Source organism: Panthera onca, chromosome B4, assembly GCF_046562875.1.
Source record: "Panthera onca isolate mPanOnc1 chromosome B4, mPanOnc1 haplotype 2, whole genome shotgun sequence".
Lineage (NCBI taxonomy): Eukaryota > Metazoa > Chordata > Mammalia > Carnivora > Felidae > Panthera > Panthera onca.
The window spans coordinates 99,484,580-99,500,177 of NC_138345.1; the positions used below are offsets into that span (position 1 = coordinate 99,484,580).

The 15,598-nt window shown below is 37.2% G+C and overlaps 2 protein-coding genes across 15 annotated transcripts in view; both read right to left on the reverse strand.

Moving 5' to 3' along the window:
• Positions 1 to 3,990: 3,990 nt before the first annotated feature.
• BBS10 (Bardet-Biedl syndrome 10) lies at positions 3,991 to 8,349 on the reverse strand. Its single transcript, XM_060656920.3, has 2 exons — positions 7,269 to 8,349; positions 3,991 to 6,835 (listed from the first exon to the last, which is right to left on the reverse strand). Exons 1-2 carry the CDS (start codon positions 7,451 to 7,453, stop codon positions 4,855 to 4,857), a joined length of 2,166 nt encoding a protein of 721 aa, XP_060512903.3. The 5' UTR covers positions 7,454 to 8,349; the 3' UTR covers positions 3,991 to 4,854.
• A 1,280-nt stretch (positions 8,350 to 9,629) lies between these two features.
• Positions 9,630 to 15,598, reverse strand: part of OSBPL8 (oxysterol binding protein like 8) — a 154,313-nt gene continuing 148,344 nt past the window's right edge. For all 14 annotated transcript variants that reach the window (XM_060656904.3, XM_060656911.3, XM_060656910.3 and 11 more), the window contains one exon: positions 9,630 to 13,903. In XM_060656904.3, the coding sequence (XP_060512887.1) occupies positions 13,771 to 13,903 (133 nt within the window). In that variant the 3' untranslated portion in view covers positions 9,630 to 13,770. The remainder of the gene's footprint in view (positions 13,904 to 15,598) is intronic.

Sequence of the window (15,598 nt, forward strand, 5' to 3'; positions counted from 1 at the left end):
ATAGGTAGGACCATATGACTTATTTTAGACAGCGAATCATGAGCAGAAATGACATGTGCCATTTAACGGACAGGGTGAATGCAAGGCTGTCTACAACTCTTTTTTCTCTTTCTGGCATGATGATTGGAAATACTTCAGACAGTGACTGCTCCATCAACCAGAATCTAAGAATGAGGAAGAAAACAATGGGGGCAAAGTTCCCAGCTGACCCCTAATAGACATAAATGTGAGCAAGAAACAAATTGTATTGTGCCAAGCCTCTGAGATTTGGAGTTTTTGCCTCAGTATAGCATAACCTGTCCTAGTGGATAAAGTCAGCGTAACTGATGGAAGAAAGCTAGAGGGAGAGAGGTAGGAGATGTCATCTAAAGGATAAGCGGTGGGCAGATCATGTGGAGCCTTGTAGATTATGATACATTTGGATTTCATTCTGCATGAAAGAAAACTCTTTGGAGAGCTTCAAGCTGGAGAATGACATAACGACTTGCATTTTAAAAGAATCATTGGGAGCGTCTGGGTGGCTCAGTCAGTTAAGCATCTGAATCTTGATTTCAGCTCAGGTCATGATCTCACAGTCATGGGATCAAGCCCCACGTTGGGCTGTGTGCTGAGGGTGGAGCCTGCTTGGGATTCTCTCCCTCTCCATCTGCCCCTTCCTTCCTAAAAAAAAAAAAAAGAAAAAAAAAAAAGAATCATGCAGTCATGTAGGGGAAGTCCTTATTCATGGGAAATACACAGTGAGGTATTTAGGGATAAAGTATAATGTCCTCAACTTACTTGCAGTATGTTCAGTATGATTTAGTAAAACGTGTGTTTGCATGTATGTGCATGTGCACATGGACAAAGGAGTAAAATGGCAGTTGGAAAATCTAGATGAAGGGTATGTAGGTGTTCATTGTATGGTTTTTTCAACATTTTTGTGGATTTAAAAATTTTTAAATCAGGGCGCCTGGGTGAGCTCAGTCGGTTAAGTGCCAACTTCGGCTCAGGTCATGATCTCGTGGTTCGTGAGTTCGAGCCTTGCATCAGGCTCTGTCCTGCAGCCTGCTTCGGATTCTGTCTCCCTCTCTCTCTGCTCCTTCCCTACTTGTGCTCTGTCTCTCTCTGTCTCTCAAAAATAAATAAACATTAAACAAATTTTTAAAAATAAATAAAAAATTTTAAATAAAAAATTGGGGGGAAATAACTCAAGAGAAGTACAAGATGAGACAGAAACAAAGGCTGTAGGAGGCTGCTGCAAGTCAGAGATGAGGTGATCTGGGCCGCACCAACAATTGTGAGGATCTGAAATCTATTTTATATGTGGAACCAGAGGATTTGCTGATAGACTGGCTGTGGGATGTGAAGTTTAGAGTCAAGTTGTCTCTTCAGGTTTTATCCTGAGCATGTGGACAGGTGGTGGATACCATTAACTTAAGACAGGACAGCAGGGAGAGAACCAGGTTTAGGGGATGGGAAATAGCAACCCTGTTTTGGACAAGTTAAGGGTGAGTCTCCAAGTAGAGACTAGGTTGGCAGTTCAGTGAGTGAGCCGAGGCTTCAGAGAAGAGGCTGGCTGGGAAAACAAAATTTGTAATAACCAGCACATAGTGGCATACTGAGAAATTACCTTTCTACCTCTTCCCTATGCATGTTCCCCCCCAAATTACTGCCCCTACCCCTTTTAGTTTGTGTATCCACTTAGAGTTTAGATTGTCACCAATCTCTTTCTTACAAAGCTGCAAGGAATAACTATAACATGATAGACAGACAGATAGATGGCTCCTGAGCTGTAGTTTTTGTTTTTCTGCTGCGCTGTGATGATGGGAAAGACCTATTCTATTCCTTTTGAGAGGGGGTAAGTAGTATCTGATGAAAGTTCAGGCTGCAATTGCATTCCTCCTCTCTCCCCTAGCGTGACACATGGACACCATGCCACTCCACTTCCAGTATAAAGTGATTAAATAGCTCCCCTGGCTTCAAAGAGTTAGGGCTATTCAACAATCTAATGCCTATTGTTTAGGGGATAAAAATAGCTTGTGCTGGCCCAGTGCAAAAAAATCAGGAGGTTCACAAAAGTTATCAGGGAAATGCATTTGTGGGAAGTGGTCATGTAACTTCAGGACACAATAATAAAAATCCCAGTTGAGAAGTTAGCACGTATTTGTCCTTTTCTCCCTTCCGTGGTGTGGCAGATTGTATTTTCCAAAGATAGCTGCCTCAACATATCTCATCCCACATGATCTTCTAATAATGTGACATTGACACTCTTGCCATTGAGTGGTGGGGTCTGTGTTCCCTCTCCTTGAACTTCAGCTGAACTTTGTGACTGTCTGAACCAACAGAATACAGTGGAAGCTGTCCAGCTAAGGTTGGGTAACTCCCACAACCATGGGAGGTAATAATATAGTAGTTCAAATCTAGTAAGTTAGTTTTGAAGTTATTCATTATGCAGCAACAGAAAACAGGAACATGGGCTTGACTTCATCTTTTATATTTTCTTTGGTCTTGATTCTTTAATTTATATTCAGATTTTACAGTAATTTTGTCTGCTCTTGTTGCAGGCAGGCCGTCTCAAATTCTTTGTGGAAGAGGGTTTAAATACAATATAATTACATTTGTAAAAGTGCTCTCCTGTCTAACCCAGTGATGTAAACTCCCTGGTGTTATTCTGTAAATGATAAAGATAACCCATGAAAGCTCTATCACCATTTTTGAGGGATATTTTTTAAAAGAGATTAGAAGAGATTTAAAAGAAAAAAGATTGCTTCGTGTAGACCTGTTCTACATTTTCTGCTCTTTCTCCCCCAAAACAGATTCTTTCCCATGAAACTTTGACAGAAATAATTATGACCTCCTCTATGACGATCAAATGACTGATTCAGTCAACAAATAGTTCTTCAACAGACATTTATTGGCTACTATTGTGTGCCAGATATTAGACCAGGTGCCAAACATACAAAGACCCAGGCCCAGCTTACAAAGGGGTTTCTGGACTCCTGATTATTTATAGCTATAAAATGCCTACCATATGCAAGGACATATGTCTGGGCAAGGACATATGTCTGGGCACAGCTAGAAAAGTCTTTGAATGCCTTCAATGATGGTGTATTTAAAATAGCAACAATAAAATAAGGTAAAACTATCTAATGATCTAACAGGCAATTTAAAAAGTGAATGGAAAAAATTGTACAGCAATATTACAGTAGGTTCATACATCTATGAATTCAGTACAAGAAACAGAATTAATTTACTCTCTCCATCTCAGAAATGAAATAATGCTATCATATGGCATAAACCTTAAAAAAATGAAATTACAGTTAATTTAAAAGATCATGAGATACTGCAAGATGTTAGTTTAATATGTTCTTAGTCATCGCTTTTTCAAGTTTTACTGTAATTAAAATTTTTAAATCAGGTTTCCTAAATTCAGTATCAATCCAAGATAGTGTCATTACCTTTTCAGGAAAGGGGTATGGAGGCAGGAACTACAGTTTATCACAGTGGAGTCAGCATTTGGCACATGAAAAGCACTCATTAAGGATTTGTTGACTTTGTGAGATGCCTGGGTGGCTCAGTGGGCTAAGTGACCAACTTCAGCTCAGGTCATGATCTCGTGGTTCCTGAGTTCGAGCCTCGCATCTGGCTCTGTGCTGACAGCTTGGAGCCTGGAGCCTGCTTCAGATTCTGTCTCCCTCTCTCTCTGCCCCTTCCCCACTTGTGCTCTGTTTCTGTCTGTCTCTCGAAAATAAATAAAAACATTAAAAAAAAAAAAAGAATTTGTTGACTTCATAAGTTGGAAACATGTACTTAGGAGAATGGATTAAAGGTAATAGTTTTATTCAACAGGCACTTCTGAATACTTGGTATAAACATAGTGGTGTTTTGGGTGTTACAGAGAACTATTAAAAGTGGAGGACACTGTCCTTATCTACGGCTAGATGCACGTCATTTGCACTTATAAACCTTTATAATAAAATATAAATATATGAAATTCACATTAGAAATAAATAATTTTCAAATTCTTTATTACAAATTAACTCTGGCTATGCACCAAATATAAGAAAAACCAGCAAATATGTGAATTATTTTTACAAGCTCTTAGAGAACAGGAGAAAATACAGTATGAATTTCATAAGCTTTGTGAAATTAACTTTTAACTACAGAAATGAAAGTAAGTTTGCAATGCACAAGGTCATATTTCTAGTTACATATTCAGTGGTGTATGGACAGTGAAAAAAATATATCCAGGCTTTTCCACATAAAACAGAAATAAATAAAGGGATATATAAAAGTAAAAACTAATTTAGTTTATATGCTTCTTGAGAAAAGAAATCAAGACTTTTTATTCATTGCTTTTTAGAAATTAGAAATAGAGAAAATACATTATTTTAAATGAAGCAAATAATGTTTAATATTATAAACAATTAGAATAGGATGACATTTGAAGACCTTATCCAAATCTCAGATTAAATAATCCTATGAAGTAAATAAATACAGAAAGGCAAGGAGGACAGATGAAGAGAGTGAAAAAATGTACAGAAAAGTAAAAAGGACTATAAAGGAACACCCTCTCGCATATACACGGACTAACACAGAGCTGAGACACAGGGAAATTCAAGGGGAAGAAAGACACACAGTCATATCTTGGCTTCCCTCATGTGGAAGGCTTCATCCTTCCAGAATGTTCCAGAATGTTGTCTAATATTTGCATCTGAATGTCTGCTAGCCTGTTACTGTAGTTCTTCTAAGGATTTTTTTTAAGTTTTGATGTTTTCCTAACTAGACCAAATTGATTTGAGAATCAGTGGTCACATTTTTTACTTTATGGCTTGAGTTGGGTTAAAATTTTGGTTAATAAAAAAACTTCCAATTTTATACTTCCTCTTCTGAATCTTGATCATAAACTTCCTGAGGTTGTCTCTTAATATTGATTACCAAATCAATGGTTAAAATTTTTGTTAAACATTGAAGAACGGAAGTTAGTAATTGGTATTTACTAGCTACTGATTCCAAACCTGTCTGACTGCTTACCATGGGTTGATGGGTTTGTATTGCATGGAGAGTTCTTACATATATTTGTGGAAAGCTATAGTTTCCCTTCTTAGACTTATACAGGATTTTGGGAATGCCTAAAAGAGCATTAGCTATTATCACGCTAACCATAGTTTCTTCTGATTGGTGACATTTTTTGGCGTAGTTCAGAAGATAGTAATGTAACAAAAACTCAAAATTACCACCCACTGGCAAAACACAACCTGCTGGTATAGATGAGAAGCAGTAACCGTGGGATGTACACATCTCCAGTGACTTCTCTCTCACTGGTAACATGCTTCCCCTTCCAGCAATTTCTGTGACTTGCAAATTTTCATCAGAAATTTCTATTCTAGTGTTTTCTGTTGTTGAATTAGCAGAATTACTCTCCATAAGTGGTTCACTGTCATCAACTATCCTGGTTTTGGCTAGAGATAAATATCTCAATGTTTCATCTGCCTGGTATGTATCTGTTGGTGTCACTTTTTGTACTGAACGTGGAATATGTGTTTCTAATTCTATACTTGGAACTACAAAATTTGAATATACTTTTAAATATGTTTGAGTTGTTGCCAGCTTACCTTTGTTCTTTACAACTGTGCCCTGATATGGGCTTTGCCTTGAGCCATTAACAATTTCTGGCAATGGTGTACTTTCTCTGCTATTCTTGTAGGTAAGAGGACTTGATGCATAATTTTGATCACTGGCTTGTATCATGTAATTTAGATCAAGGTCTTTAAATAACTGCCGAAGCATTTTAAATGCTCCATGTAAAGCACTTTTATGCTGTTCCACAAGACCCTGCACTGGTGCACAAAGTACTATACAGTGTGGTATAAACGAACATGTGCTAATCAAGCCAAGATGAACATACCTTTTGGATCTAAGGATAAGGGGCTTACAAAAATTCATCAAAGCAGTGTTACAGATTTCATACCGCGAAGAGGTATGCGGCAATACAAAGGGAGAAAGACCAACAACCCTCTGGATAAGAGAGACTTCTTCAGAGGATAAACACTCCACGACAGATATGCCATTCAGTCCTGCATAATAAATAACTAAATCTGGTTGTTTCACACTAGACAGCAGCAATTTTACATTCTGACTCTGTAAATGTTTCATGATTGCTTTTGTCCTTTCCATAATCCAAAACTGAGATGTCCGAAACTGTGCTTCTGAATTTAAAATAAACTCTGATCCAGAAGTTGAAAAAGGGAGCTGAATAGTCTCTGTTACTATCACTATTCTTATGTCACCATCTGCTGGACAGTATACAGAAAAGTCTCTATGAAGCACAAGCCCAGCTATGATCCTGGAATCTGAGACAGGAAGGCCAGTGACACCAACGTTCAACTCTATAAAATAGTCATCCACTAACTCAAATACTTCTTCATATCCACTTTCACAAGCCATACACTTGAAAAAGTAGTCACACATCAATTGTGAAATAAAGTTTTGATTATTTCTTCCCACTCTTCCACAAAAGTATGCTTCTAAGAGCAACTCTAAAGAGCTTCTACACAATGTTCTCTCTTTAGTGGATAAAGAAAAGATAGACAAAAAGTGTTTGCTTAAGTAGTGGCCCATAATATAATCTAATACTTGTGTCTGAAACTTCAGAAGAGCCTGAGAAATAAATTTCCACTGACAACAATTTTTCCAATGCCTTCTATGGGTTTGAATATTTTTGGAAATCAAAGAATCCTGTTCTTTGTCTGTGATTGCATGAAGTCCTCTGAGTAAGTGACAAAGAAAGATAATAAATGTTTTAGCACCATCTCCTGTTTTTCTTAGATGACTGGAAACACAGGCTACCATCATCCTGTACAAAAAAAGAAATAAAGCAACTCAGAATTTCAGCGGGCTGCCTTCTTACAAATAAATCAAGTCGAAACCATGGCTTCACAGGTAAAGGCATAAAATAATACTATCCTTTTGATGTCTTTAGTATTACTTTTTCCTTTTCTTCAAGTTACTTTGTTCTATTTCAAGATTCTGGGGTTAGGTGGAGCAGGGAGGAGGGGGAATCAATGTTCCTGGAAGTTTGGTAAGATTTGACGTCCCCAAGAACATTCCATTGCACACCGCTCGAACCCTGAGCATACAATAGTCTCACCCGAGGTCAGTCTTCCCAATAGTACATTCTAAGGAAGGGTCAGAGGATAGCCTGCGGTGCCCGGCTCTGGGCAGGAGAATGGGACAATAGTACCTGGCTAAGGGACACTATAACGAGGTGGAACGCGGGGCACGGGTACCTGGCTATGGGATGTTCTAAGTGTAGCGCCTCCAGAAGGCAGCCTCCATCCCGACTGATCAGCACCTCGCCGGTGGGCTTCGTACACAGAACTTGCCGCCCCTCGGGGCCCACGCAGCAGCTCACGATGGTCTCCAGCACTTCCGCCACCCGCAACGCCACCTTCGCGGACCCCGCGGCGGCCATAGGGCGTAAGAGCCGCGTGGCTTCCGGCCGCCGGCGGCGAAGCCCTAGCACCACCAGAAGGAGGGAGGAGCCCGACGGAAGCGGAAGGGGCGGGGAGGGGGCTGTCAGCTGGCCCAGCTCGGCTCACTCCCCCCTATGACCCACTAGCGGAGTAGCCTGCTGTTCGGCCACCTGGGACTAGCGTTCCAAAAGCTCGCGAAGCTAGGAAAGAGGGCAAGACTTCCCGGGAGCTAGCTGTTCCTGGAGCGGAAACTGCTGGCCCTTTCCCAGCTCCCTGGGTAAATTCATTCCCTGCAGCGGCTTCAGCTGCCACCAAATCTCTCCGTCTCCCAGGAAACGTCCTTCCTCTCTGGAAGTCGGCACGCCTGGGGAGCGTATGTGAAGGAGGGAATGGGCACCGCGGGCGGACCGGGGCTCGTGCCCCACCCCTGACAAAACCTCCGCGTTGGACTCATGAATATTCTGTCCACAGTATCATCAGTTGCTTTTCTTCCCATCACAGAGGACGGCTCGGGATGCAGGACGGATGGGCAAAGGCCTGGCCTTCACGGTCACGAGCTGCAGGCTTCATGCTTTCCGCAGGGGGCTTTGCCAGATTTCCTTGACGTGGATATCACTTTAAGTCCCCCAGCCACTACAACTTACTTTTTCTTTAGCAGAAGGGATAGATGGGAAGACTTAGCTACACTAGTGATCACTAGTATGCCTTTAAAGCACATAAAGCACAGGGGCGCCTGGGTGGCTCAGTCGGTTAAGTGTCCGACTTTGGCTCAGGTCATGATCTCATGGTCCGTGGGTTCAAGCCCCGCGTAGGGCTCTGTGCTGACAGCTCAGAGCCTGGAGCCTGTTTCAGATTCTGTGTCTCCATCTCTGACCCTCCCCTGTTCATGCTCTGTCTCAAACCTCCCCTGTTCATGCTCTGTCTCAAAAATAAATAAATGTTTAAAAAAAAAAAAAGAAAATAAAGCACAATGACCTAAGATTGGTGGGTACAACTGCAGAAGAAAACAGGCAGAAAGAACATACACCTGGGTTTGCGATGACACCTATCTGTGACATTCAGTAAGTAACCTCTTCCATCTCCAGTTAAAAAAAAAAAAAAAAAAAAAAGTAGTATATAAAAGAAAACCTCACAAGAGAGTGAGAATGTTTGCAAAGAGCTTTTCTTTTTTTTGTATGGTGCCTGGCATATATTAAGCACTCAACGATTATTTACAGCACCCCCCCCCCCCCAATAACTGTGATATTCAGTCGCGTATTGACCCACTCTCTCTACAAGAAAAGGATATTTTGTAAATTGCAGAAGAGCCAATTAGGATGATAGCACAACACAGGACGCCTATTACAGTGCAGTCAATATTAGTAACAAAATTACTTATCTTGCAGCTTTTTCATTGAGGTTGAAGAATGAGGGACTGTTCTCCTTTCCTCTCATTCCTATACATAGGCTAGGGAAAATCTGTAATGCCCTCCTTTCCATTCCCCCCAATTAGTAAGACGGAACCAACTATTAGCCAGAAGCAAGTGGATTCTGAGGAGAGAGCAAAAATGGAAGGGGAGAAGGACAGAGGAAAAGAGAGGAAAACCAGGCAGGAATGATTTGGAACTCACCTGATGTTGACTCAGTATGGACTAGTAAGTGATTTGAGGGAGGGGGAAGAAAAAACTTCTATATAGGTTTTGTATATATACTTGTTTAATGGTAACATTTTTTCTGGTTCTACCCATCACAAAGCAGCAGTGGATATAGCTATAGTATACTGATTGAAGCAGTGGATTAATCTAAAAACATTTAAAAGTGCTACCATCAGAGTTCTACTTAAGCGTACAGTGGAAGGAGAGTGGATATTGAAGTCAGACATGGATTCAAACTTATGCTTGCTATCACTTTTACTGTATAGCTTTTGGAGTCATTTAACTTCTCTGAGTCTCAGACTCTTCATCTATAAAGTCGGGCTAACTTCCACTTAGCTTAAGGTTATTATGAGTAGTTAAGAAGAATGAATATAAAGCACCAAGGAAAGCATACAATAGGGATTCTAACTATTAAATCCCTTCCCAGCCCTTCACCCTCCTTCACAACTACCCCTACAAAAAAAGATTTTTTTTTTCAATTTAAAAATTAGGATGAAGTAATTCAGTCACTATATGTATATTCAAAGTCATTTGATCACAGTTTACTCTTTTTAAGAATTTTATTCAGAATGCCTACCTGTAGAAGTTAGCATAATTTTACAGATTAGAAAAATTCAATTCTTTTGTCTCTGCAAACATTTATAATAGGTTAGGAATAATAGATTAGAAATGTAATACATTACAAAACAGTTGCCTATGACTATCTGTACATCTACTATGCACCTTAGGGAAAGGATGTGACAGTGTGCTGTACTTACACTGCAGATAACACACTTTTTATTCTATTATACAAAACTGACCAGTGGTAGTGTCTGAATTTATAAATGGCTATTAAACAGGATATTTAACTTAAATGTATATTTAGCATGCTAAAAAGTGAAAAAATTTTCAACTGAAGTAATTCTGTGGCTCATCAATTCAAATGTTTCATGGCATTTTTCTTTAAATAAACATCAATATTGTAATACTAAATAATTTTACATGATAAATGCAAAAAGATAAAATTTTCTAAACATTTTAGAAAGTATGTTCACATTCATTTTGTCATGGGTTTCTTGTGGCTCTTCTAAATATGTTAATCATATTAAGGAGACACTGGTCCTATACGATTTTAACAGTCCATCTTCAATTAAAAACTGTAACCAAACAAATAGTATGTTAAAGAGTAACAAAAAGTAACTTAAATATACTAAATTCACACACTATACGTAAACAAAATCAAGTCAAATTACATAAAGTCAAATGACACAATAGTGGCAGGTTATACATTTTAAAGAATTTCTTTATCCATGTAGTCACATGAAATAGAAGCTGAAATGTAAACTCAGTGATTTGTGTGGTGTTACCCCTTACTGGTTCAAATTGGAAAATTTGGTATAAATGCTAATATTAGTATTTTATTTCTGTACATGTAACATAATTCAAAATAATCTACAGCATCAGGTATGGCTCATCAATTTTGCCATCATCACCGTATATCAACCAAAAAAAAAAAATAAACTCAAAAATATATTCATTGCTCGTTAGAAATGCTAAACACCAGAAAAAATGGAATTTTGTTTTCTTAAATATTTGACTAAGATATTCTTCAAAAAGTTAAAACTGCCTTCCACAGAATTTTATGTGTAGTATGGCACAAGTTGACACCCAAAACAGTGTGAATTCCATCAAAAAGGCACTGTTTACAATACTCAGAATAATCTGACAAATCTACTTCAATGATGTCTGAGAGTGAAGAATATACTTGAAATAGTTAAATAGACAAACCCTTATAAAAGTACAGCATTACTGTTTAAATATACTATAGCTATATAAAAGGAAATAAAATGACACAGAGAAATGACCCTTTATGGCAGTTAAGCCTATAAACACTTAGAATCATATTGTAGTTCTGTAACACAAAAATAACAAAAAGTAGTTCTTAAAGGCACAAAAGCGTGAATACTAAATGAGTGTTGTATTTTACAAGGCCAACTTTTTCAATGGAATGGTGACAAAGATTACACTGTACCTTTATAAGTGATGCAAAAAAGTACTGACATGAAATACAAGTGAAATATCTATTGCTGAAACTTACTTATTTCACATGCCCTATTTATTATCTGTTCCTGGGCCAGCTACACCTCACTAAATGGTGGATAATTGAAGGCATAGTACATTTCATAACTAAAACAAATGCACATGTCGATAATTATTACTCATGTACATTTTCATGTGAAAAAATAAAATTTTTGATCAAATGAAAAAAAAAGTGGTCATAAGATCTTAAATCCTAGAAACCATCATGAGGCTCTCAAACAACTGGGAACTGTAAATCACAATTTTTATGAATCCATGTTTGAAGGAGTATTAATCTCAGGTAGGGAACATTCAAAGTCAATTACATATATGGCTACATACAAAGTTAATTACGTGTCTTAAAGGATTCACATACTAAGCCTAGTATAACCACTGATCTAAAAACTAAGCCACCAATTCCTGAGTTTTGTGTTCAGTTCACAGAAAGGAACTCATACAACTAAAAGCATAAGAAGACTATTAGATTAGATGTATGCTTTCAGTGTATAAGAAACAGTCATGAGTTAACCCTGCTCTTTTTCATGAAAGTTTTTGACTCCTTGAGTAATAAGAACCCAAAACATCTGCTCTAAAAAGAAAAACATAAAGAACATAACTACCTTCCCAGTCTTAGAAGATACCTATACAAATAAAACACTATTTAGACCAAATGAAAAGAACGCACAAGTGGATAGGACTAAAACCCCAAAAGGGGGTTATCAGCAAAAAATTTTAAGTTTTCAGGGTTTAATGATGAAATTATTTTTGTGATCAGCCAATAAACTTATATATAAATACTAATTGAAACCATAAAAAGGATCAAATTGTACAATATTTACAAAATACCATATATCAATCAATAGGCAGTTGAGCATGACATTGGTAACAGAGAGTGAGGACAAAAACGACACAAGTATGAAATACAAACAAATCTCACCTGTTCTAGTGTAGACATATCTATACTTATACCAGGTACAGGTACATCTTACTTATATTTCAGTCAATTAAAAAAAGTGCTTTCACATGTACATATGGAATACAGCATTATTTTGCCCAAACTATATGGCTCTTCTTAAAACCGAAGACTAGTAAGATAGCTAAATTGGTAAGGGAGAAAAAAAGCAGGCTCTTTATCACTTTCAATTTTTGTAATTTAGCAATCATTCCTTGACTTTATATATCTTGGCATAAACAGTTGATTGTAATTTTGCTAGTGTCTCACAGTCTCTTCTTAGTCAAAGACAAATGTAGCCAGAATAATTATTCTGACTTTTCATTAATAACCATTCCGAAAGGTATACTTTCAGGATTCTAAGACATATCTTAGGACAACATGTTCCTAAACTTAGCTACACTTGCAAAAATTGCTTCTGAGGGCTATAAATATTTATGACAAACATTAAAATATTAACCTGAAAAAAAATTAGGAAAAAGTGTACCTGAGTCTGAACAAAAAAAATCTTGAAGTGTGGTTTGTCACAGAATGAAGTTACTGAGAACAGAGGAATAAAAAATTGAACCTCAGAACTTGATGCTCTTCTTAGATGCTCAACTTATTGCACATTTTAAAGAAATAAATTTTAATGTACACATAAATGCTACGACACAAAGTTTTTCTTACTGCCTTTCTCTTATTTGGCTTTTGAATAAAATATTGGTTATAATTTTTTCTATTCTATTTACTCACTGAATACACTAAGTTCTAAACGAAAGCTAAAATAAGTTTTTCATAATGAAAAACATAAATTATCATATGCCCTATAAACAACTCTAGAATTTGGCCTATGCTACTGGACCAACAGGGTTACAAGAAACAAAAATAAGAAAAAAGGACAGCAATTTTGACCACAATTTTTTAAGCAAGTGCTTAAGTGGTATTATATAGGTATAAGAAAGATATAATCAATAGATCCAAATAGCTGCATATCAGCTTTTTATGTTGATAAACACACACACAGATTTATACCTGTCTCTATAAATATTAAAATTCTAGGGGTTAAAAAAACTGTGTGTAAACCTTTAAAAAAGCAATCTGCCACCTTGTCTCTCTCAGTACACCAATTTCGACTACACTTTTTTCTTGCTGTTTCTAAGAACACAATTGAGCTGGGTGCTTTGGAAATGATATTTCTAACAGGAGAGTGTTTTGAACTATTTATAATATGTCTATTATGCCATCATTTCCCATTCTGTAATTCCTTATTGATAAAAGTCTTGTGCCTGTTGTATGAAGAAAATAGATTGCTATGTATATAAGATTGATAGCATTTTTGTTATGAATGTTAATGTTATATCTCAGAACACACTATAGAATACAAAGACTACTGTCAGGTATACATAAGACACAATTGTGTATACATGTGGACTTATTATACTCACATGTAAACACACTGTCACAAAAGCTAGAAATGTTCTGGCACTTAACACATAGCTCACTTTAATGACCAAGAGTTCTTATTTCAGGTTAAGGAAAAAAGGTATGAAAGGTCAACACCTCTACATTTATCTCTAAGATTTTTGTTTTAGAAATATTGTGACATTTTAACAAAGACCAAACCAACTTGAACATTGGTCCCAGGCCAAATTTGATCATTCCAGTTCATTGATTCAACTGTAAGGAACTTCTACTTAAACATGAAGTTTATTATGACTTGAAGCAAAATCAGGAGGAAAATGATGAAGTAGTCTTTTTGTTGCAGAAAATAATCTGTGGCAGGTGTGCTTGAAACTAAATGATTTCGAAGAGCCATAATATTTCTACAAAAATAAGAAACAATAAATTTTAAAATTATTTGTCAAAATGTTAGCATGTAACTCACAATTTGATACGTGAGACTTAATTAGTAAAGTCTTAGTTAAGAGAACACTTAATTACATTATCTAAGGTAACTTGTTTAATCAATTACTACTACAACATCAACAGGAAGCTGATTATGTTACGTGAAGCCGTTATTAGGTCTTGTCTAAATCTACATTCCACATTGTACCAAATATATTACTCGATGATGTGCATCAAACAGAATTATTAAAGTTAGATGATATAAAAATATACCACTTTTCTCTGTTATCACAGTGGTTTTAAAACAAAAATTGTGCTTCTTAGTTGGTCTAGTAAAGTTCTTTTATCTTTACTTTGGGGAAGATAGAAGTAGATTTGGAGAAAAATTCTAAATTCTCTAAGAAAACATAATACAATAGATTTCATGACATTCCTAATTTGAAAAATGCTATATAGGCATTTCATATACTAACAAAAATAAAATGTTAATTTACTCATGAAATGAGCTTACATTATCCTCATGCCATCCTAAATGCTTTTGGCTTAAAAAAAAAAAAAAAAAAAAAAAAGCTGATTTCATTCCACCCCCCCTGACTTCTACACTGGTATACCAGTATAGAGAAAGAAAGGAGGCAAATGAACAAGTAGGCTCATTAATTTATAAAGACAATTAAACTAGGAAATGAGCATTTTATATTAAGGGCTGATGATATCAAGATGCAGAAGACATGTTCCCTCCTCTAAAGGAGCTCATTGTCCAGTTGTGGGAGGGGGTGGTGGTCGTGTGGTAAACGGACACACACAATAACAACTCTGTAATCCAATAAACGCTCAAAAGTAGCATGCATAGGGAACTGTACAAGGACAGTGCAGGGATTAATAACTCTACAGGGCAATGTGGATAATTAGAAATGTTACAAAAAGGGTGACATTTGAATTATATTCTGAAGGATAAACAGGGATTTTCTTGATGGGCAGGGTGGGAGGAAGAACAATCTAAAAAGTGGATTCAGTGTGGGCAAAGCTCCAAAGATGAGACAGTACAGTATATTCTGGAGCTGTAAGGAGTTTCACAGAATTGGAGCATGGGACAGGCACAGGGGAATGGCAGGAGATAAAGCTATAAATGAAAAAAACAACTAAATGTAAGCTGTAAGATCACTAAGAACTGAGAAAATCTTTTTTTTTTTTAATCCTCTAATATAGTAATGGGAGGAAACCAATCTACACTCCTACTAGCCTTAGCAATGGGGCAGAAAAATCAGGAGTTCTCCTCCAAAGAATTTTCTTTTTTTTTTTTTTTTTTAATGCTTATTTATTTATTTTTGAGAGAGAGAGAGAATATGAATGAGCTGGGAGGGGCAGAGAGAGAGGGAGACAGGGAGTCCCAAGCAGGCTCTGGGATGTCAGTACAGAGCCCAATGTAGGGCTCGATCTCATGAACTGTGAGATCATGACCTGAGCCCGCTTAACTGACTGAGCCACTCAGGTGCCCCCTTCAAGGAACCTTCTTAAGTGTTAATGATTTTTTGTTGCTGGATCTGGGGAGGAATGTGTGAGGAAGGGTCTGGGACTACAAAAAGAGCCCTCAAAGGTCTCAGGGTGGTGGCTATTTACCCCTTGCTATGCAAGCATTTCAATATGTCAACACATGATGCACTCCTATTAAATAT

Coding starts and splice junctions, on each gene's coding strand:
- BBS10 (XM_060656920.3), bottom strand. CDS start 7,453: ATGGCCGCCGCGGGGTCCGCGAAGGTGGCGTTGCGGGTGGCGGAAGTG. Junction 6,836..7,268: donor TTAGAACATCCCATAGCCAG/GTACCCGTGCCC, acceptor TTTTTTGTACAG/GATGATGGTAGCCTGTGTTT.